The sequence below is a fragment of the Paramisgurnus dabryanus genome, chromosome 21 (assembly GCF_030506205.2).
Source record: "Paramisgurnus dabryanus chromosome 21, PD_genome_1.1, whole genome shotgun sequence".
Taxonomy (NCBI): Eukaryota; Metazoa; Chordata; class Actinopteri; order Cypriniformes; family Cobitidae; genus Paramisgurnus; species Paramisgurnus dabryanus.
In genome coordinates, this window is record NC_133357.1 from 3,696,127 (window position 1) to 3,720,378 (window position 24,252).

Sequence of the window (24,252 nt, forward strand, 5' to 3'; positions counted from 1 at the left end):
AAGATCTCACCTCTTGGGGTCACAATGATCATAAGAAAGGTGAGAAATCAGCTCAGAACTACACGGGACGAGCTGGTCAATGACCTGAAAAGAGCTGGGACCACCGTTTCCAAGGTTATTGTTGCTAATACACTAAGACGTCATGGTTTGAAATCATGCATGGCACGGAAGGTTCCCCTGCTTAAACCAGCACATGTCCAGGCCCGTCTAAAGTTTGCCAATGACAATTTGGATGATCCAGAGGAGTCATGCGAGAAAGTCATGTGGTCATTTGGGTCTGTTTTTCTGCACATGGGACAGGGCGACTGCACTGTATTAAGGAGAGGGTGACCGGGGCCATGTATTGCGAGATTTTGGGGAACAACCTTCTTCCCTCAGTTAGAGCATTGAAGATGGGTCGAGGCTGGGTCTTCCAACATGACAATGACCCGAAGCACACGGCCAGGATAACCAAGGAGTGGCTCTGTAAGAAGAATATCAAGGTTCTGGCGTGGCCTAGCCAGTCTCCAGACCTAAACCCAATAGAAAATATTTGGTGGAAGTTCAAACTCAGTGTTTCTCAGCGACAGGCCAGAAACCTGACTGATCTAGAGAAGATCTGTGTGGAGGAGTGGGCCTCTGTGTAATTACTTATTGCGAGACAGCAAAATTAAGTTTTAGTCACATAACAAATAGTTTTTTGTTGACATTTAGAAAAAAGTTTTGCTCAAATCTTTAATAAAAACACAGCTATTATCTCATCTGTTTCGTAAGACGTTGGGTGCATTTCTGCCTAAAACAAAGTTGGTTGTTTTAAAGCAACACTATGTAGTTTTTTTACCTTTAAATAATGTCTCTAAAATTATTTCAGTGATAGAACAACTTTTAACTAGACAAATTGTACTGTTGCTGCAACCTGAGCAACCTCCTAGCTGCTACAAGCACACTCTGAAAGTGGCGGTGGAGGGTAGAGCACACAGCCCCGCCCCTCCCCCTGCCTGCAGAAGAGTGTCTGATACCAGGCACTGTTGTGCTTTTCAACCACATGGGGGAGCTGTAAGGCATTTTTACATGGAAACTACATAGTGTTGCTTTAACCCTGACGGGGTGAATTCTTGTAATTAAGTGACAGTAACTCGCTTTGGTTAATAAGAATTTGTTTCTGCAAATAGCAAAGCACTATAAAATCTGAAATGTACAATTAAAGCACTAAGGGTTTGTTAGATATAATGACAATGCTATTTTCTTTAGGTAAAAGCAGAAAGTCCACAGCTAAAATGCAACCTGGCTAGTAGCACAGTGCCAAATCCCATCTGCAGAGGCCAATTATAAACTCAATTATATAAAGCGTACCCCTGCAGACCCTTGGTCAATGTCACTCGACCTGACCGCTGTAAACACCTCTTCCTCTGCTCTTTTATCTTCCACCACTTTTACTTCCTCTATTGTATCTGATCTGTTATCTAACTAGTGCATCTCCTGTCCTCATTTACTGCACTAACCTTCTTTCTTGTGTGTTCACAGGATGCAATGGTCGTGATTTTGAAAAGTCTTTTCCCAGCATGCTTATTCAATATAGTGGGCTTTGGGTCCAAGTTCAAAACTCTGTTTGCCACCAGTCAAAGCTACGATGAGGTAGGTCACCCGCAGAGAACGAGAGCAAAACAGTGAGCATACAACGCTCGCTGCCCTCATTAGCACAGCAGTCATACTGTGGCGGTTTGTACTTTAAAAATGATAAATATTTGTGCTTGTCTGCCGGGAACCATTGATAATGTACTTTTATAGAAAAGTTTATGTAATAAAGTTTATGTAATAAAGTTTCATAATGATTTCATAGTGTGCTGTACACTAAAAACTGTAAAAATGCCTAATCTGTATTTTTCACAAAAATCCATATTATTACACTCCTGTTTCATATCACATTGGCAAAGCTAGTTTTATTTTCCTATGCTAAAGTAAATTTAAAAGAAATTTTCACTGGAAATGATAAATCAAATGTGTCATAAAAATGACCATCCACAAATCTCATTTATGTAACAGGTGACTTTAGCTTTGGCTTGTGAGTATGTGAAGAAGATTCGGGCTGACATGGGTGGCACAAACCTACTGGCTCCACTCAACTGGATCCTTCGGCAGCCCATGCAGAAGGGTCATCCTCGCCTGCTGTTCCTGCTGACGGATGGAGCCATCGGTAACACGGGAAAGGTCATCGAGTTGCTTCGTAGCCACGCCCGATTCACCAGGTCAATAAATATTCCTTTAATGTTGGCACAATTTTTGGATTTATCAAATTAAATTTGACTGTGCCTTGGCAATCTTGAAATCGTTTATAAGTAGGGCTGTCAAACAATTAAATTACAATTAATCACATACAAAATGAAAGTTTAAACATATATACACAGTGTTCAAATTGTGTCAAAGATTATTGGGGGTCCTTTAGCTAAGCCCCCCGTCATTATAGGGTTGCTGTGATTTCACAAAGTAAGATGTGATCCTGGATCAACAATTTTTGTTTCGTTTAGTTACCCTTAACTCATTTTTACCCCTCAAATTAGTGTGAAATAATAATTCTTTATATTCTTTATTCTTAATAAAAATATATTTTTTAAAGCCCCTAACCCAATCATAAATTTAAATCTAATAATCTTTCAATTCCTACAGAATGAGGTGCACTTGAGAGATTAGATTTATTTCAGACAGAAATCTTTTGGATCCTTTTAACGAGAAATTTGGTAAAAATAATATCACATTTTGGGACAGTATCGCTTTGTGGCATCGCGGCATAAGAATTTTAAATTCATAGTATTGTATTTTTAATAAAAAACAGTGGACCCCCCAATTTATATTTGTGCTCTATAGGTGGTCCCTCGATGCTTATAGGAGGTCCGGGACCACCCCAGCCCCCCCTCAATTCGAACACTGTATATACATAATAATTACACACACATAAATCATGCAAACACAAGCTTCTTGATGAATCATTTGACAGCCCTATTTATCAGTCTAAACACATTTTCAGGGCATTTGGAATTTGCATTTGAAACTTGTTAAGCACAAATTGACTCATGTACCAAGGTCGTATAGTCCTCGCTAATGAGTCTCAATACCAACTCTGATTCTGGATGCATATCTATTAACAAAAGATTTTAGTATTGAGAACCTTTTACATTAAATGTAATGCATTTTTTTAAATAAAGAGATTACATCAAGACGCCTGACCAGGGTTAAAGGGATAGTTCACCCAAAAATTTAAATAATGTAATTAATGACCCTCATGTCGTTCCAAACTCGTAAGACCTCTGTTTATCTTCGGAACACAGTTTAAGATGTTTTAGATTTAGTCTGAGAGCTTGTTGACCCTTCATTAAAATCTATGTACAGTATACTGGCCATGTCCAGAAAGGTTATAAAAACATCATCAAAGTAGTCCATGTGACATCAGTGGGTCAGTTAGAATGTGTTGAAGCATCAAAAATACATTTTGTTCCAAAAATAACAAAAATTACGACTTTATTAAGCATTGTCTTTTCTTCCGCGTCTGTTGTGAAGCGCATGCGCGAGACTAAAGTCACGTGACTGCAGTGACGCGAATAACTTTTTATCCTTAGACATGTTTGCTACTTTTTTTTCAAACTTACAGCGTGCGTCTCCCTCAGACTGTAAACGAAGCCCGGGCACACAAAAAAAAAAAGCTGGGGCGCACCAGATAACACGTCAGCAGCGTCACTGCAGTCACATGGCTCTAGTCTCGCACAAGAGAAGACAACGCTGAATAAAGTTGTAATTTTTGTTATTTTTAGACCAAAATGTATTTTTGATGCTTCAACAAATTGGACTACTTTGATGTTTTTATTAACTTTCTGGACATGGCCAGTATACCATACGTAGATTTTCAATGAAGGGTCAACAAGCTCTCGGACTAAATCTAAAACATCTTAAACTGTGTTCGGAAGATGAACGGAGGTCTTACGAGTTTGGAACGGCATGAGGGTGAGTCATTAATGAAACTATTTTCATTTTTGGGTGAACTATCCCTTGAACATCCGTGTAACCAAGCGGCATTGGTTCTTCCATGTTTTGTTACCAAACATGACATCTTATGCTTTGTGAGCTGAATTGAGGATCCAAAAATGGTTCTTCTATGGCATTACACATTATTTTAAGAGTGTAAGTTATATGAAGTACTTTTAGTCCCACGACAGAGAGTGAAACAGGTTTGATACAACATAAAGATGTGTAAAATAATTCAAACAGTCCTTCTTTGGGTGAGCTATTCCTTTAATATCCTAAGCTTGGGGATACAAAGCAGCGGGACAATGCAGGTTATCATCATAATCAGATCAGCACAGATGCAGTGAAAGTAAATTGATATCTAATCCTTTTAGATGACACAAGCTACAATGCTACCAGTATTCACAAGCACAGTCTCTGTCGATTTCTTACCTTTAGAGATTTTCCCTTAGAGAAGCAGTGCTTTTCTCACCTGTTCTCCTGGAGGAGAGTTGGCAAAAGCTTTCTTTTAAATGAATAGAAAAAGTCGGTCAGTTTTAACATCCGTTCCTGCTGTACAATAGAGCCGAGACACAAAGCAGATGACGCTTCATTGTAATTTACAGATTAAAACACCTTGTTCTCTACAGCAGAGAAAGATGGGTGAGAAAATAGCTAAAATTGAAAGGCATTTCTCTGCTCTTTGTGCTTTTGATAGACGATTGCTCTCAGTAAACGTATCAGACACGGGAACATTTGTTCATGCTTGTTCAGACATTAAAAATGCAAACCTGACAGATGTGTTCGCAGTCAACCCGTTCAGCAAATAGCAGTCTGCTGTTAGTCATGCCGTGATATGACGATGTCGGCTTTGAAGGTCGCTGTCCTTAATCACTATTGTTTGAGTTTAAATGATGCGCATTAGCTCTGTTGTCCTTTACAGACCCTGGTGGGTGGGTGTCACATTTTCTGGGGCAGTTTTAATAGAAGAATTTGAAGGACAAAAGCTCAAACCAAAGGAGCTGCCAACCTAAATAGGATTTCATGGAATTAAAGGCACGTTGGAATCGGAAGAAATAACACGCTGCTTTCAAAATTAAAAAACACACAGTGCACGTGCGCTGATGTACGTAAAAGCTTGACCAACACGTTGTAAGTGGTGTCACTGCACATGTCCATGCGTTATTGTACAAAGAGCAACATTCAGCTGGATTTAAAGGTCACAAAATATGAGAAATTTACTTTTACTATGTTGTTTGAACATAATTACGTGTCACCTGTGTGTGTACACAACCACCCTGTAACAATGAATATCTGCCCACTTTTTCACAGTCTAGGGCATGTCAAAGATTGGTAAAAACATTGGCTTTGATTTTATTATTTTCTCCCTCATTTATTGTTTGTGACCATTTTTTCCCCATTGACTTCCATTATAACAACATTTTTTGATTGCAGAGCCATGACACCTTATTACCATGCATGCCCAAGACTGTGAAAAAGACGAAAAAATATCCAGTCCACAATCACTTTTTATATTGAAAATCAGTGATTTTGTGTTTTTTTTCTCAAATCAGTGGCATCACTTGGCAATTAAAGAGTAAAAATCATGAAATTTTTGGAAACATTTGGTAGTTTTGATCAGTACTGAGGTTGATTTACAGATTTATGCAAAAAAAGTGAAAAAAATATTAATTTGATAAATTTTTACAGCCGTTTAATTGAGTGGCCATTTTTGTCCGCTAACAACACGAAAGGGTAGTGAATTGGAACAAGGCACAAGGGTTAACGATTAGTAAGTGCATTGTTGGCGGAAGAGACCCAAACGTGGGAATAAAACTCAGCAGAGGTGCTGAATGATGAATTTGCACATGGCTTGTCATGTTAAAAAAACATCACATAGACATATAAACAACAATATAAACCTGAATTTTTCCTACAGTGGGACTTTAAAGGGGCTGTCCGTAAGTTGAGAAATTTCTAACCGTTACTGACACCAGTGGCCGTTATAGAAACTGCAGCCAGTCTCATGCTTGTACTCGGTGGGCACACTCGTACGAGCATGACAACAACAACCAGAGTTGCCATAGCAACCACAGACAGCTCATTGAGATTCACCAGCATGTTTACAAATGTAAGAAAAGTTACAGTACTGTAAGGTTATTGTTTGACAGACCATATTTTAGCAAAATGTTGCAGTGCTACTTTATATTTTCAATAGAAGTCTACTTCTAAAAGTTTTGTAACACGACACTGTAAAACACACTCCCGACACTCACAATCTTAATGCACTCGTGCTCTGAATAAAGATAATTCATATAAGAAAGTAACTTTTGAAACGGTCCTGTGCTACATGCTATCGTTAGCATTACACCACAAAACAAATGCTATCGTTAGCATTACATCACAAAAACAATAACATAATATATTACAGATGCCCTGTAACTACCTTTGCAGTAAAAAGGAAACCTGCTCAAGGTCTGTTTTCATACCCAGCGCTGACCTGAGCTCCCTCCAAGAATCAAATGCCAATCCGATGTTTAATCTTGTCTTTTCCCCGACGCCGGTCACGCACTATTTTGGCCGCACTAGATAAGGATTTTTTTTAAACTTACGAGGAGTTTCCATAAGTGTCTGGATTGTGCTGGAAGTTGGTCGCTTCTTTCCGTCTACAGAGTCCATTTGAAACATGCTAGCGATTGGCGCTGTTTACTAATGACTGCCGTGCGCGTCTATATGGAACGCCCAGGTAGACGAGCACGCGCATGACGTCACATTTTGAATTTCGCGCCAATTCGGACCCGACTCCTTCAAACAGAAAAGAGCCTACAGGCTGATAGAGACAACCGTGGAGGACACTCAAGGTGTCATTCTTTCTATTACATTATGGTTGCCTTATAAATATACAAATGAAAACTCTATCTTAAAGATTTTTTTAAGTAATAACTTACATTCAGCCCCTTTAACAGTCAAGTTGTGGGACAAGTTGCTGCCCTTTTTATGAACAAACTGATGTCACTTTGCGCAGGCCACGCCCACAACCGTCCAAAGACCACAGTAGTGTCATCATTTCTATTTTAAACCTTCTTTACGTAATTTCTTACTGCACGTTCATTATAAACAATGAAGAAATGTGATAGTTTTAGATAACGGTAAATTGGAAAGGAATAATAGGCGTGCACATTTTTCCTGCACACCCAAAAAGACAGAAAAATAGCTTGATAATTTGCTGTGTGTGTGTGCTATGAAATGTCATATTAAAATGCACCTATTATGCTCATAAGTCTCAGGTGTGCCCAAAATGTTTCAGCTTAACCCCCCCCCCCCCCAGATATTTTATTATAGCATGTCCAATTTGGGTGGGAGCAAAAATCTGCTGTTTTCGTGTCTGTACCTTTAAATGCAAATGAGCTACTGCTCTTCACTCCCTTACCAAAAGAGACAGTGAACACTTTCAGTTTCATATATCTGATTCATGTGAACACAGTCTGAGACAATATGATCTTACTGAGGGCAGAAACTATATGGTAATGCAGGACTGTCAGTCAGTGGCCATGGGCAGGGCTTTATCAGTGTGACATCACATTAACAAGAGAATTAAAACACTGCTTTGGTTTAATGGTGATTAAAAAAGAGTGAGTGGATTTTTTTTCTTTGTGTGCTGGTTATAGACTGCCAATGCACATTTATATCCAAACACATAGTAAAATGAAACTTTGCATAATAGGTGCTTGTTAAAGTCTTGTTAAAGCATCCCATCTTTAGGTTAACAACATGCTAAAGGAAACCTGTACTGGAATGCGGCGTGTAATATTTATAATCAATCACTTGTAAGGATTCATTTTTTATGCTCCCTAGCAACTAGCAGCTCACTGTGTTTTGACACGTGGTTAGTTGTTAAAGGTTTGATGCTTTCTGCTTTCTAATAAAGAGAAAATGAATGATTTCCTTCCTGGCCTAATAAACACTCGCTTGCCAGTTCCAGAATTAAAAAGCCGACAAAATGAATCTTCAATTAAACTGATATTGTTTGACAGTGTCACACTGTTGAGGTACATTAGTGCTTGCGCTTTCAAAGCTGATGAGAACTAATCGAGTTTTCAAATTAATGGTGTTCTGATGTTTTTGAGGTCTTGTTGCACCTGTCGAGCATCTCTGTGTCTGTGTTTTTTTGTACATGACAGGTGTTACACATTTGGGATCGGGCAGAGCGCCTGCAGAAGGCTGGTGTTAGGACTGTCCACCGTTTCCAGAGGAACCGCTGAGTTCCTGGCAGAAGGGGAAAGACTGCAGCCCAAGGTTCTCATTTCATCTGACATGTTTATCCTCCACCGCTACAGCATTTTATTTAAATGTCACCACGCTGCATTAAGACGAGAGGCGTAAATTGTGGGGTGTTCAAATTACATAGCAATTAACAATTCCTTTTTGTCCCCCGATTGAATTTGAATGGATGTCAAAGCTGACAGCACATTTACATTTGGTTTCTGTATTTTCCTAGACTTAATATATAAAGATACTGGGGATAGTTACACTATTAACTCACAACAACATATTATGAACCGTTAAAAGAGACATGTCATGAAAATCAGACTTTTTCCATGTTTAAGTGCTCCCAGTGTTTCTATCAACCTAGGAAATGTGAAGAAGAACAAACCAGTAACTTAGTTTTGGTAAACCATTCTATGTTAACATGTGAAAAAATAGATAATTGAAATTTGGCTCCCCTTTTGATGTCAGAAGGGGATAATACCGCCCCTCAATCTGTACTATCCAACCATGGCACTGCCATTTAGTGCAGAGATCAGCTCATTTGTATTTTAAAGGCCACAACCAAAAACTGCACATTTTTGCTTAAACCTACAAAGTGGCAATTTTACCATGCTATAATAACTTATCTATATCATATTTTAAGCTAGAACTTCACATAAGTACTCTGGGGAGACCAAATATGTATTTTACATCTTAAAAAGGTCTTGTGAAATGTCCCCTTTAAGCAAAGTTTTACCAGCCAAACAATTAAGCAGAAAGGTGACATACAAAAATACCAAATTGCTTTGGCTAATGAATTATTAAATTATATATAAAATGCATAACCTTTAAAACACAATAAGAATGTGACAACTAGCACTGACCTGACATTTATGAGAAAACACCCTTATCCTGAGAAAACAACAGTTCAACCTTGCAAAGAAAATCTTATTTTTATTATTGTGCCGGCCGGTTTACACTACAGCCATAGCAAAGATATGATAATGAAATTTTTCCTTCAAATTCTTAATGACAACTGTGACAACTAGCCCTATAAAGTTTTATTTACAATATATAGATTACATTTGTAGTTTTGTAGATTATTGAACTGATTTATTTTAATATTTAACTTGGTGCTTATTATGGTGATTCTCATGAAATCTAGATTAAGAAGGTGTCCAGCATCAGAATTTTTAAAAAGCCGTTGAAGCCAATTTTGTTTTGCACAAATAAGATTAAGGTCTGAATTTACTATAACCATTATTTTTAGAGGATATTAAAAATATTTCCTATAGAATTATTTAAATTTTTTGGATAATCATTATCAAAAATTATCATTAACGCAACATGATATTACATTAAATATATGCATTTATAAACTCATGTTTCGGTAATGACAACTAAAAAGTTGTCTAGGTACTATGACAAACAAAATTTCAACTTTTATCTGGAGAGAAAAAATAAGAACTGCTTACCTGGTAGCCATCAATTCTTTTTTTTTTTTTAAATGTTAGTTCCTTGAGGGCTTAAACAATGATTGAAAATTGTTGCGGAGGATGAGAAAATTGGTCTTGGACACATTTATATTCCTTATTATTGTCTCTACATTTACCAATGATCACCAAATACCACATGTTTCTTTACTGTAAATTAACATTCACTGAAGCTTTTATTTTTTAGATTTTTTAATTATAAATTTTCCATGTCAAAGAACCCAAATCCAGTCATGGACACGTTGCGATAATGAAAAATGTTCCCCTTAAATGTGGAAAAAACAACAAAATTGGTTTGGATGATGTTATTTGAAATCATGTGCAAAATAGTACATGAAGAGATGTTTGTAACTGTATGCCTCTTATTTTGATAGTATTTACTAATCAAAATGTTTCATGACACCTCATAAGTCTAATTATGCGAGAATCACCCATTTGTGTCTTTGGACCAACAGATGATTAAGTCTTTGAAGAAGTCTATGACATCAGTATTGACTGACATCTCTATCGAGTGGCTGTATCCAGAGACAAAGGAGATCTTGCTTTCTCCAGTGGGAGCGACCTGTCTGTTCCCTGGTGACCGATTGATCGGATACAGCGTGGTCTGTGATACTTCCAGACATCACTCCAACCCTAAATCAGTGAGTAGTGAGTCCAAAATAAAAATGTTATTTGCTATTTTTCGTTATTGTATGATACAAAGTCGGAGCTGATGGTGTAGTGGGCAGTGCACCGACATATAGTCCAGACGCACTTTCGCCAACCCGAGTATGATTCCCGGCTTGTGGTTTTGCCGATCCTGTAAGTCTTTCATGTCTTTCTTTTGCGTATCAGGACAAGCGAAGGCGATACAGCATGATGCGCTCCAACGAGTCGGCCAGTTCTGTCTTCTACCATTCTCAGGAGGATGACGGCGGGAAGGCTTCATCTGATAGAGACAATCAGGTCGCCTCACTGTTTGATGCTTGCCAGGATACTATGTCTGAGAGCAGTCCTGTCGCCATTGAGCAAGACGCCATGGGTATGGTTAAAATCTTTTTAAGGAAGTTGTGTCACTGTGCTGCCATGTTTGCAATGCCTCCGGGTCTTGTTACAGCAAGACCTGTCATATACTGCCAGAGGATGTCATTCTATAACGGTTGACAATTGGCGATCTGCCCCATTTACAATGTGACGCATCTTGTTAATATTAAAATATCTTTTGTGTAGTACAGCTCTGCATGGGGAATACCTTTTGACCTAGAGGTTTTTTTTCACAGGAAGTGACACGGCCACCTCACCGAGAAGACGTGCATACAGCACCAATCAGATTATAGATTACAACCCTACAAAGAAGGTCTATACTCCAAGCGACCCCAACTCGGTAGTTGGGAAGAATCCTCTTAGAAGAGCAAAGGTCCAGGAGCTCACTGGTCAGGCCGATCATGGGTCTCAGTGGAAAATAGACTACCAGGTGGGTAAATCTTAAACCTGTTAGTTGATTTGTAAAAACTGTATCTCTTTCTTACGGTACATTCACACGGGGTGTCAACGCTTGAGGGCGTGTCTAAAGAGTGGGTAACAGCCAATCACAGTGGCCGCAACACATGCTCCTTTGTTCTCCGGTCTTGCATAAACGTAATTGGCTTGCTCTACACTAGGTTATTTAAATAAGGTGATCTGATTGGCTGACGCCAGCGTTGGCGCTTAAAAAGTTGAGAAATGTTGAACTTTTGTTGCGCAACGGCAGTGAGTGACACTGACAGATCCACAATTCAGTTTGACAATGCATGACATCACCCATTCAAAGTGAATGAGAAGCGTTGACGGCCCGTCATAGGTGTCATTTACACTGGGGACGCTGGGGACATGTCCCCACCACTTTTTGAAGTGGCTGATTTTGTTCCCACCACTTTTTAAAAGCATTTGGTTAAAATGTTCTGAAAAATCAAGCGACTTTCACTGCTATTTTTGTCTTGTTTTCAGTAGAAATATATAAAAATTCTTAAATTAAGATGCTTTTTCATGATGAGCAAAATGACCTAAGAAAATAATTCTAGTTTTTAGACAAGAAAATATACAATTTAAGTGAATTTGTGATTAAAACAAGCAAAACTATCTTCCAATGGGGTGAGAAAAAAAATCTTAAAATAAGATTTCTTTTTTTCTTAAACACTTAATTTAAGCAAAAATTTCTCACCCCATTGGCAGATAATTTTGCTTGTTTTAACTAGACTTATTTTCTTACATCATTTTGCTCATCAAGAAAAAATATCTTGATTTAAGAATTTTTAGATATTTCTACTGAAAACAAGACAAAAATAATGAGTCAGAAAGTAATAATCAAAAAATCATTTTCAAGAAAAAAAATTCTTAGCACTTTTGTCTTGTTTTCAGTAAAAATATCAATTTTTTTTACATTAAGATAAATTAAGTCTAGTTTTTAGACCAAAAATATCAAATTAAAGTGATTTTGAGCATAAACAAGCAAAATATCTGAAAATCAAAATTTTTTCTTGATTTTAGTGTTTAAGAAAAATGTTCAAGATTTTTTTTGCTTACCCCACTGGCATATTTTTTTACTTGTTTTATGCACAAAATCACTTAAATTTGATATTTTTGGTCTAAAAACTAGACTTAATTTATCTTAATTTAAGATTTTTTTTATATTTTTACTGAAAACAAGACAAAAGTCGACATTGTTGAGGGTTTTATGCTGAGTATTTGTGTGTTGTTGACTGGCCTATGTTATGGCCATTTTTGATGCGACATTATTCAATATTTTTCCCGTCCTGCTGTAATGTTTTTTCATCTGATCTTTTGTCCCCACCACGTTTCAACACAAACTGACGCCCCTGCGGCCCGTGTAAATGTTATGCTGCGTTTACACCAGCCACGGCAAAAACTAGTTGGACACTTGAACATTTGAGTTTACTCTGTTTATTTGCTCGTGAAAGCCGCGCATGAAATTGTAGTAATTCAAGACATTCACACGGAAATCTGCGTTATGGGAGGGGCTTTTGCGACTCTGCTGAGACTCCGCTCGCTTCCTGTAATCACGTCACAAGTACTGCAAGGTCCTGATTGGTTAACACGGCGCGGAAATCCGCCGAAGTTCAGATTGTTCAACTCGGCCGTTTCACGTGGCAACGCTCAATTCGCGCATAATGCGTCGCGCCTTCCGCACCATGCGTGCCGTGCCTACCACTTGTACCGCGCCGCAGGATGCCTAATCGCGTCTTTGCATTGACTTAACATGTAAATCACCCACGTTGCCGCCTCTACCGCGGCTGGTGTAAACGCAGCATTAGTAGTGTTACGTGATTTTTTTTGTGCAACAGTATGTGTTTTGACAGAAAGCCTTCAATATCTGAAGGCAGTCATCACCACACCATCTGTTTTAGCTAAAGCATCTGCTGCGATGTGAAACTGGAAGCTCCATAGATTCGTCTGTTTGTTCAGTAGGCTTGTTTGAACTCATTTCTGAGCACTGTGAGCAAATGATGAGATTTGAATCTTCTCATTGCGACATAAACACAAACAGAGTTTAGATGTTTAAGCAGAGTAAAGAAAATACCCTTACAAAAATGAGTGCCGGTGGGGCAGATTAGATTACATTGTGATGCGTGGCCACGCTCCCAACATCCGAATTTACCTTTGGAGTCTCGTGGGAGAAATAAGGCAGACGCCTGCCACAAAAAAGACGTGAGATGTTTGAATAGAAAGTCATGTGGGTTACAAAAATGAAAATGCAATCAGGACCAAAGAAAAGGTGTGCATTCGCTGTGACTAATAATAATGGCCGTGCTCATTTCATGAAAATTATTAGGATTCTCTACACACGCCGACCTTTGCAAGAAAACTGTAAATAAGCTCACATCTGCTTTCCTAAGAGACCGTGGTACTTTGTTGCAATGCATTTCCCACTGAGATAATGGCAACACACTCGGCACTCAATGCTACTGTTTCTTGGCATTATATTTCGATTTAAATAGATCCAGCCTTACTTCTGCATTGTTGGCACCCTGCAGAATCTGATATTGAACGCCTGTCCAATCTGTCCCGAAGGGTACAATTAGTTACTGACAACTGTGACGAAATCTTATCGTGGCCCTCATGGATTTTAAGTGTCATTTTATTGAAAGAGGTGATGCGGTATCAATAGTCTTGGATGTGCTCATCACCTATGGAAATGTTATTAATATTGCAGCAGAAATATTACAGATTAGCTGCGGGTAATAACAAGAGTCCCTGATTTCCCCTCAATGCGCGTAATAATGACTTTAATGGTCCTTACGAGCTCTTCATGAATACATTTTTCATGGTGCAAATTGTCATTAAATTGTGATTAGAGACCAATGGGAATAGGAACTGGATGGTTACCAGCATTTTAAATAATCATTATGTTTATAAACGCCTCTACATAAGAAATAAATTAGATTTTCTTTTGCTACTTGCCGCCTACATGTCGGATACTATAATATTAGGCTTGATATTGGCAGATAAATAAAATGTTAGTCTAGACTAGTTAGTCTTGGCTATGTAATTTTATTTTATGTATTTACTTAGTATACAGAAAAGATGGTTTGATTGCACTTATAGCTAAGTGGTGGAGAAGAATCTGACAATTTGTAAGTTTACGTTTAGCCATTTTTACATTCTTTACTTTATGCTTTTATTTAAAGGTGCAAATTGTAACTTTTGACTCTCTGTTGCCATCTCTGTCTGCAACATAAAATTGCAGGTCTTTTTTACGATTTACTTATTACTGACATTTCCTGGGAAATCCGACGTGACAACTAATATCGGGAGAACAAGCAACAGCCGGCATTTTTCCTTCACCCGAGTGCCTCTCGCGTAAATTATCCGATTGTGATGGTTTACATTTCTTCCCCGCCACAGGTTTATCAATTCCATCAAAATTACTTTTTCTTTGTTGATCACAAAGTAGATGAGGAAAACTAGGATTCCGTGTGAATTCAACGCGCCGCCATTGTTGTTTACAATGCGTGGAATGGTGCGCTGTGATTGGTTGAGCGGATTTATTGCATTCTGCAGAGAAGGAGGACTGGTGTTTGTCGCAGTTTGGAAAAAAGAGAGAAAAGATGACAGAATAACAGAGCGGATATTGGATTTTGCGGAAAAATTATGAATTTACTTTTTAATACTGACCAGATACAATACTGATTTTGGCAGTAACAAATTTTTTGGCGTTTATCGCGTTTTGATACCAAACTCTTCAATTATTCTTTATTTTCATGAAAATACTGTTAGTAGGTTTGAAGAATAGCTATACAAATATGCTTATAGGTTTTTTTCTTGAGATGCGTGTGTAAATAGTACTACTTTTGCGGTGCATATTGAGTTTCTGCACAAGAGCGCCCTCTGGCTTTTGGATGTAGCAGCATTGTACCGTAATTCATTTTAAGGCAAAACAAGATAATCGCACGATTTATCACCCCAGGCCCACTATTTAACATTAACTATTTATATACCCAGTTTTTTTTATAATTTTTAACGATAAAATAACCAATTGCGGATTTAAATTACTTATTAATGCTGAAACATTTTGGCTAATTTTACAAGTAGGAATAATATTGAAGCTAAGTGAAAAACATGAAAGAAAAATTGTTAAATTTGTAAAAAAAACTAAGTTTGAAATAAAGTTAAGTTTTAACACATACACGACGCTCCACATACATTGCGAATATACTCAAAATAGAACGCGCCCACTGTACGCAACCGCCGGATTTTATAACCTAACCGTGCATAGTACTTTCTACACATAGGTCACACCATACAGGAGTATGTATGCCAGGAGAGGTATTTCATTTTAGCGCAATGCGTATGCGTTGAACATCTGTGTACATTTATTAGCTATGCTTTGCAAATTTGACCGTAAAGAAAAACAAACTATACTCCAGGCTTAATTTGTGCATCCCTCACGATTGTGCAATTATTATTTTTTGATTGCCAGCAGCTTTGACTTCATCAACTCTTCTATCAACGACTATTACTTTGCTAAATATTTTTTACCTTGTACTGCAGCCAGGCAAAACAGGTGGCTGTTCCTGTGAATCGTGTTTGACTAATGGCCTGTTTGCCTTTTCTCCAACAGCCTCAGTTGGCCAGCCTGTGTGCGACGTCTTCAAGAGCCCGACCTACGCCTGGTCATAAACCTCCACAGCAAGAGGGGCTCCCGGAAGAAGCAAAGGTAGATCAGACCCCACCCGGCCCCTCAGCACAGGGTCCTCCTGTGGAGAATGGCTCCAGATCTTCGACAGACAGTCCATCTTTAGGCAGCACTGGTGATGCAGGTCAGTGGCTTACGGCAGTCCTCTAGAATAGAAATAAAGTTTTTTTTTTATTGCTGCTTTTAACTAAGTATTTTAAATACCTGTAATCAGCCGCATTGTGTGAGCATAAGAGCACTTTACCCTATAGCATACACTAAGTTACCACATGATGATAAACCATCTGTGAATTAGCTAATCACTTACTCGAAGGAAAAATCATAATGCTTTTATGAATGAAATGTTAGATTTAACAACAACAGATTTATAGAGACAGAGCGCAACGCGTCATAAACAGAAAATCACACCCACCGGGGGGAACAATCCATCCATTTCCATTGACTTTGTATTGCGAGAGGCCGCCTCCTTGTCATTTTTGGATTATAACAAAAAGCAAAATAATGCTCAAAAGCTGCTATGTGACAGGATGCACAGCTAACAGGCCAAAAATCCCAGAGATACATTTTTATAAGCTGTCGACCCCAAAAAACAAGCGTTGAAAGACACAAAAGTGGATACAGGCAACTTTTCATAGTACTACTATTATTATAACTACGCCCACTGGAGAGAAACGTAGTCGGCGATCCACTTTTGTGTCTTTCAAAGCTCGTTTTTTTTGGAAAACCAGTAAAATGTAAAACAACAAATATATTAGTCATGCAATTTGTTCACCAGTTAAACCAGCTTTGCCAGTCTTAAGTGTTTTGTTGCGACTGTTGTGACATCTGTTAATGCTCAGAACAACATATTTATTGTAACAGATGGTTACACGCATCAGCTTTGCGAAGTCGAAACGCCCCAAGATCCTCACGCTCCAGAATTTCGGGCTGCTCGAGGGAAGGGAGATTGCAAAGCGGTTGTATCGGGACTGCTGTGTGGAAAACCTGTGAGATGGGAGGTGTCCTTTGACATTCAGCCTTACCTTAAAGGCCGAGAACGAGAGGAGAAGGTTCATGAAGAACTGTGGAACGAAACCTTTCATCATCTGGCAGCGCGTTCGATTATTCAAGACTTTGAACACATGGCAGATAAAGAATGCGAGATTGAGCATGGTAAGAAACTGGAGCTGATGTGTTTTATATAAGAAAGCTGTTGTGGGTCAACCTCAGGTTAAGTTCCCTGTCATTTCCCTCCTAGGTTCTGGGAGGAGGTACCAGCTTTATGCCATCCACACTAGCAAAGCCTGCAACATCTTGAGCAAATACACAGCGTTTGTACCCATCGAACTGGACAGCAATGAATATTTACCTACTGGTGTTGAGTACAGCCGTCCTGGTAAATCTCAATAATCTTTAAGTTTCTAGTGATTATCAATTTGATATACAGTACTGCATCACTGTATACATTACCGTTCAAAATCTTAGGGTCACCTACTCATTCTTGTTCATGTTACTACAAAATAAAATAGATCAAAACTATACATTTTTGGATCTTCAACATAGTCAACATTTGCCTTAAATTTCCACAAATTGAATCAACCAGCCTCTTCACCTTGACATGCTTTTAAAACAGCCTAAAGGAGTTCAGCTGTTCTGAACTCTTATTGGCTGTTTTTTTATTATTTCGCCCAAGTCATCCATTTTACACAATTTTTTTAATAGATTTGTGCTTTGTAATGATAGAAATGAATTTACCGTCTAGGTAAATATCCATCCAAACACAACCCAAACGTAGGCAAAACGAGACAAGATTTGGGCTGTCAGTGAAAATTTAAGAGACGTCTAGCCATAGGCCAAAAATAAAATAAAAAATAAATAATACAAAAAGTAAAATAAAATAAAATGATACAAAAAAAAAAAAAAAAAACAGAAAAAATAAAAAATAAAAATAAAAATAATAAAAAATAAATAAGAATAAATAATAATAATAATAAAAAAATAATAATAATAAAAAATAAATAAATAAAATAACATAAAATAAAACAAAGCATTTTATTAAATAAAAAAGGCCAAATGACTGACACATAAAACAACCAATCACGTTTCGCTTTGTGTGGCATCATGTTTAGGGGTGTGGAGATTTTGCCACAATAACAGCAACCATCATTCACAGACGTTTTAACAATTTTATAACAGTTCAGTATATAACAACAATATAAAAACACATTAGTCTGGCTATGGAATGGAATGGAATGGAAAGTATTTATTTGAAACAGGGACAACTCACAATTAAACATTAAACTTGTTAAAAAACAAGAGAACATGTCTCGAGCCACAACAGTTGCTAATGGCAACCGTTGGTGGAACGCCTGATGCATACACTTATTTGGAAACACTTCAGCAGATTCAAAGTCGTCCGCTGATTGGTTGAATTACACAGGATTTGTGGGAGATGTTTGTGTCGGGATCTTTAATTGTCCGCCTAGAAAAAACACAAAGCCGTTTGATCGAAGAAGAAAGCTGTCGTGTTTACATCGCTGACAGTATGATTCATCAAGATCAAATAAACGCTGCATTTTTAAAAGTATGAGAGATATTTTAACGTGTTTTTATATTGTTGTTATATACTGAACTGTTATAAACTGTTAAAATGTCCGTAAATGATGGTTGCTGTTATTGTGGCGCCAGAGATGGGGACTCGAGTTTGAAACTTGGACTCGAGTGCGACTTAAGTCGCACACACAGTGACTTCAGATTCGACTTGAGACTCGTCCTCAAAGACTTCAGACTCGACTCGGACTCGAGCCGCTGAGCTCGTGAACAATGTTTACTTTTAGGAAACGTCTGATGAGCTCGCTTTCATACCCCTCCCTCCGTTACCTACAACCTGCCCACGACGTAACACGTGACGTATCTGCTCCGTGCGCGCGGCCGCGAACATACATGTCGACTGCACCAGCCGCTGCTGTGCCATTCATCTGAAGCTTTGGATAGTGCAGTGACGGATCCGCGGTTCGCCTCGCATCCGATTCGCGGATTAATATGCAATTTAAATAGGGTAAGTTTATCATTAATGTGTTTCTAAACCCACATAGCTGACCTCATTTATTCAGACAAATGGCTTCAGATAAAAAGGTTTTCAAGATGGCAAAAAAAAAAAAACAGTACACCGACCCTGAACTTTTGAACTGGTATACAGTAGGGATGGGCGATATGGCCTAAAATCCATTTTGCGATATACATTGCAGCCTCTTGCGATAGCGATATGTATTGCGGTATAATGCTTTTAATAGACTCGTTTCAGAACACGTTATAAAAACCCTTAGAAAAAGTGTTTATTCTAAGTCCATAATGCCAATTTTGCACGTGAAGCAGCAGTTAACTTATGTGCGATCTACCGGCATTCCCATCGACGTATTGGACACCCCTGCTCTACAGAGTATATTTTCCTGCTGCTTGTTGGATGGCTTAAATCCAAACCAAGTCCAAATAATAGATGTTGCATCGGTCTTTTTCACGAGCTCCTCTGTTTCGTTGATGCTTTTAGCCATGTTTATTCAAAATGACGAATATGATTATGCGTTGCAGCCGGCTGCAGCTCGTGGCTCTAAATTTCACGGGTAGATAGCGTCATCAACACGCATTATCGCGATAATCAATTTTTAATTCTAAAGTGCAATAGAATTAAAATCTCTATCGTATGCCAATTTTGTATTGTTTATATTGCATATCGTTTATATTGCCCATCCCTAGTATACAGTATCATCTATGTTGCTTAGAGGAAACGTTGGATCAGTGTGATTTTGTGTGAGAGTCATTCCAGGTTTAAGCACAATATTAAATTATGGTAATGAGTGTGTGTTTGTTTGTCTTCAGGGGAGGATCATAAACGCAGTTCACACTGCAGTTCCCGCTGTGGCAGCAGGAAGTACCTTGGTTACTCTGTGGGTCTGGGTCGATCACAGTCCGGCGGTTTACCCGAGCAAAATGATGTAGCATTACCCAGCAGTAAGAACGAACACACAATATTAACTATTTATCCCATCTACAAGTTTTACAGAGCAATCACAAGAAACTTGAATGGCTAAGAGATGCATAAATCCGTATTGCATCTAAGGCTGTCACAATTATTAAATTATTGTCTCATCACTATTGATTGACCTCATCGCAGACCACCGCAATGATTGCACATCTCTCTAAAAAACACAAAGGGGGCTGCAAACATAGCACAGCCACAGTGGAAAAACAGCATTTAAAGAAATGCTGCAAAACTTTGATAAGCAGTATAAACTGCCAGGTAAAACATACATTTCCAAAACAGCAATTCCAAATTTAGGTAAGTGAAGGACGCTATTCTTAAGGATCTGTAAGGAATTGATTTTTTTGCAGGCACTACAGACATGTGGTCCAGTACTAATATGACCTTAGTAGGATTGGCTACTATTTAAGGCCTGTTCTGGTATAGTCGGGTTATTTTCGATTTCAGACACTTTATTGTGTTTATTTCTTATGAAGAATTTTCAGTTTTTTAGATATTTTCATTAAATAATTACTTGTAAATTATGTTATGTGTATTAATATTTACTAATATCTAATTTAAATATTCACAACAATGTGTGAAAATAATTTCATGAACAAACCAAAAAATGTATGAGAATTAAATGTCAAAAAATAACACAGACAATTAATTGTCATAATCGTCACAATTTATTAGGCAATTAACCGTCAGCCAAATGTAATAATTGTGACAGCCCTAATTGCATCACACGGTTCGATTGCTTAGTCTTGAACCAGAGTTCAATTTCATACAGACCCCAGGTCTGTTTTAATGCAATACTCTCTGAAGTTTTTCTGTGATGCGGCTGTTATCACTGTAACCAGGTAACGACTAAAGAAAGGCTAAAAATAAAATAAAATAGAAAGTTTTGTATATTTTTCTTTACCTTCAGAGTTATAAAAAAATCCACCAATAGAATTTGTGTCTAATTATGCAAGACTTTGGTGCATAAAAGACTACACTGTCCACCGGCTTTTACCAACCCAACAAACCTAACTGATGTCAACAACAGTTTTGCCCTAAAACTGTTCTGTGTTGTACAGGTTTGGAAGATGGATCTCATTCCTCTCGCAAAACATCCTCATCCTCCAGTGGGGACAGATGTAGTGTCACTGAAGGTGAATTTATCTCAACTGTTGTTTGGTTTCTGTTTGTATCCGTTAACTCGGTTAAGATGTATCACTCGAGCAGCACAACCATATTCACTTCATTTGGTGTGATCTTGAGGAACATATGGGAAAGTTTGTCGAGCATCCTTTGTACTGGGTCGTACCAACCTGTCTTGTCTTTCAGGCTCTCAGCGGACACCATCAGTGACCTCTGATTCCTCGCAGAGATCCACTGAGAGTCTTTTCTCAGCCAGGTAGGATGCATTGCAAACCACAAATCAAGATATGCATTTCAAACACTGTAAATCAAAAAGCACAGATGTGTTGTTCAACAGATTTTGCGACTTTATTGTTTTGCGTCATGGGCCGAATTTGCATTTTGATTGACTTTGTTGTTCTGTGTGCGCATGTAATGAGTTCAACATGAGCATGAGCAGACAGCAGTGCTCATTAAAAAGATTAAAGATGGGTAATGTTTAGATGGATGGTATGACCAGTGACCACAAAGACGTGCGAATGTACACTGAAAAAAATGATTTTTAAGAAAAAAAATATTTGTATTTTTGTCTTGCTTTCAGTAAAAATAACTAAAAATTCTTAAATTAAGTTGAGCAAAATGACCCAAGAAAATAAGTCTAGTTTTTAGACCAAATATATCAAATTTAAGTGATTTTGTGCATAAAACAAGCAAAAAAATCTGCCAATGGGGTCAGGCAAAAAACAAAAAACAATTGGCAGATTTTTGCTTGTTTTATTGCCAAAATCACTTAAATTTGATATTTTTGGTCTAAAAACTAGACTTATTTTCTTGGGTCGTTTTGCTCATCAAGAAAAAGCATCTTAATTTAAGAATTTTCAGATATATTTACTGAAAACAAGACAAAAATACTAAGATTTTTTTTTCTTGAAAATAATTTTTTCCGGATTCATGGCAAAAATGACTTTCTTAATGTCTTGTTTTCAGTACAAATATCAAAAAATTCTGAAATCAAGACAAAAAATCTAAAATTTAAGTGAATTTGTGCTTTTAACATGCAAAAAATATCTGCCAATGGGGTGAGAACTTTTATCTTGGATTAAGCTTTTAAGAAAAACTTAAACTTATTTTTTTGATTTTTTTCTCACCCCATTGGGAAATATTTGTGCTTGTTTTAAGCACAAATTCACTTAAATTTGATATATTTTATCTAAAAACTAGACTATTTCTTGGGTCATTTTGCTCATCAAGAAAATGCATCTTAATTTAAGAATTTCTATATATTTGTACTGAAAACAGGACAAAAATGTTAAGTAAGAAAGTCGTTTTTTGCCGTGTTTAGTCTTCAACAATCTGTGATTTTGAAGATTTAAAGACTAATCATTCAGAACGATACACTTCTACAAAACATTTCCTTGTTATGTGGAGTACCTAACTGCTCTCTTACAGTTAATTGAGTCAATTATTCAAGTGTTGGGTCTGTTGACGTCAAAGGTTTAAAAGGTTTCCCTTAAATGTGGGATATTTTAGCCTAAGGAAGTGGGAAAATCGGATGTTAGTCACACACTTTTAATAAATTGTGTGGCATTAAAAAGTGTGGGCATGCTACTTTAATTTCTTTGCTCTTGCTTTGACCCACGCTCTTATGTTTTCAAGTGAAGCACTGTTACGTGTGTGATTAAAATAGTTATGTAAAAGTTTAAAACCCATAGACGTTAGTGTAGCTTAACTGGTTTCCATTCTAATGCCGCAGTCACACTATTTCTGTGCAGACCCCTGTATATATGGGCAGAAATCAGGGCTGTAGCAGCCATTTTAAAAGTGGAAGGACAGCTGTTAGGTGATGTGACGCTCAGGCCAAACAAATGATGCTATTTTTATGTCTCTCACAGTGGACATGCACCTACGATGACAATTTCAGACCCCTCCATGATTTCTAAGTGAGATTTCTAAGTGTTCAAATACTTATTTTCCTCACTGATGACCCTCCCTTCAAACCACCGACATGAAAGTAAACCCCATCCCTTGCTTGTCTGGAGTCTTTTTCACAGTTCTCTCTCTAGCTGTCACTTCATCTTAAGTAATGATCAGAACATGAGGAGCAAAGCTTTCAAGTAGGCAAATTAATGGATAAGAAGGGTTATAGGTTTCACACATTAAACACACATCAAACACGCCTGGGGATTTAATAAAGACATCACGGCACTAGAGTAAAAGGTGTTGTATTTTTTTCTCTAGCAAGCTGAGTCTGACCCGAGCGCGTCTCCTGTCGAAAGCCGCCAGGGGCTTCATGAGTCGATCGCAAATCAAAACCAGCAACTCTATGGGAGACAGCGAGAATGACAACAATGACTACATCCCTCTGGTATCCCTTCAATTGCATTTTCTGCTTTTATAGTTCCCTAGAGTTTTCAGTAGATTCAACAAAACATCTCACACCGCTAGTAATGACGTCATTGAGAGTATTACGGTCACTCGCCACACAACCTTTATAAAGCTGATCAATATTCACTTCACGAGCAAAGGCAAGTCTTCACATATATTAGTGTATAATAGATCTGATGACATTTAACAAGGGACGATCGATATCTCATGATCCTTATGTAAAGTTAAATGCTTTCGTATTTGGCTTTCCGTATTTGAATCGGATTACACAAAGCCATTGAAAAGGATTAAAAAAGCCATTGAAGCCAATTTGTTTGCACATATAAGATTAAGGTCTGAACTTACTATAACCATTATTTTTAGAGGATTTAAAAATATTTCCTATAGAATTATTTACATTTTTTAGATTATCATTATCAAAAATTATCATTACCGCAACATGATATTACATTAAATATATGCATTTACAAACTCATGTTTCGGTAATGAGAACTAAAAAGTTGTCTAGGTAAAATTGTGTAAAATTTTAACTTTTATCTTGAGAGAAAAAATAAGAACTGCTTACCTGGTAGCCATCTTAAGTGTCACAGTCAATTATGTCCCTTCAAACAATTTTTTTTGAAAAATTTTTGTTCCTTGAGGGCTTATACAATGATTGAAAATTGTTGCAGAGGATGAGAAAATTGGTCTTGGACACATTTATATTCCTTATTATTGGCTCTACATTTACCAATGATCACCAAACACCACATGTTTCTTTACTGTTCATGTTTATAGTATAACATGCACTGAAGCTTTTTATTTTTTTGATTTTTTTATTATAAATATTTCCATGTCAAAGAACCCAAATCCAGTCATGG

The 24,252-nt window shown here is 37.6% G+C and overlaps 1 protein-coding gene across 1 annotated transcript in view; it reads left to right on the forward strand.

The window, feature by feature from the left end:
• vwa5b1 (von Willebrand factor A domain containing 5B1) overlaps nucleotides 1-24,252 on the forward strand; it is a 41,568-nt gene that overhangs the window by 14,852 nt on the left and 2,464 nt on the right. Inside the window, exons 9-21 of the mRNA XM_065285273.1 lie at nucleotides 1,504-1,614; nucleotides 2,023-2,225; nucleotides 8,154-8,268; nucleotides 10,169-10,354; nucleotides 10,548-10,734; nucleotides 10,973-11,166; nucleotides 15,811-16,009; nucleotides 16,747-17,037; nucleotides 17,123-17,260; nucleotides 19,741-19,872; nucleotides 20,965-21,039; nucleotides 21,215-21,284; nucleotides 23,246-23,372. Coding sequence (XP_065141345.1) covers nucleotides 1,504-1,614; nucleotides 2,023-2,225; nucleotides 8,154-8,268; nucleotides 10,169-10,354; nucleotides 10,548-10,734; nucleotides 10,973-11,166; nucleotides 15,811-16,009; nucleotides 16,747-17,037; nucleotides 17,123-17,260; nucleotides 19,741-19,872; nucleotides 20,965-21,039; nucleotides 21,215-21,284; nucleotides 23,246-23,372 — 2,028 coding nt within the window. The remainder of the gene's footprint in view (nucleotides 1-1,503; nucleotides 1,615-2,022; nucleotides 2,226-8,153; nucleotides 8,269-10,168; nucleotides 10,355-10,547; nucleotides 10,735-10,972; nucleotides 11,167-15,810; nucleotides 16,010-16,746; nucleotides 17,038-17,122; nucleotides 17,261-19,740; nucleotides 19,873-20,964; nucleotides 21,040-21,214; nucleotides 21,285-23,245; nucleotides 23,373-24,252) is intronic.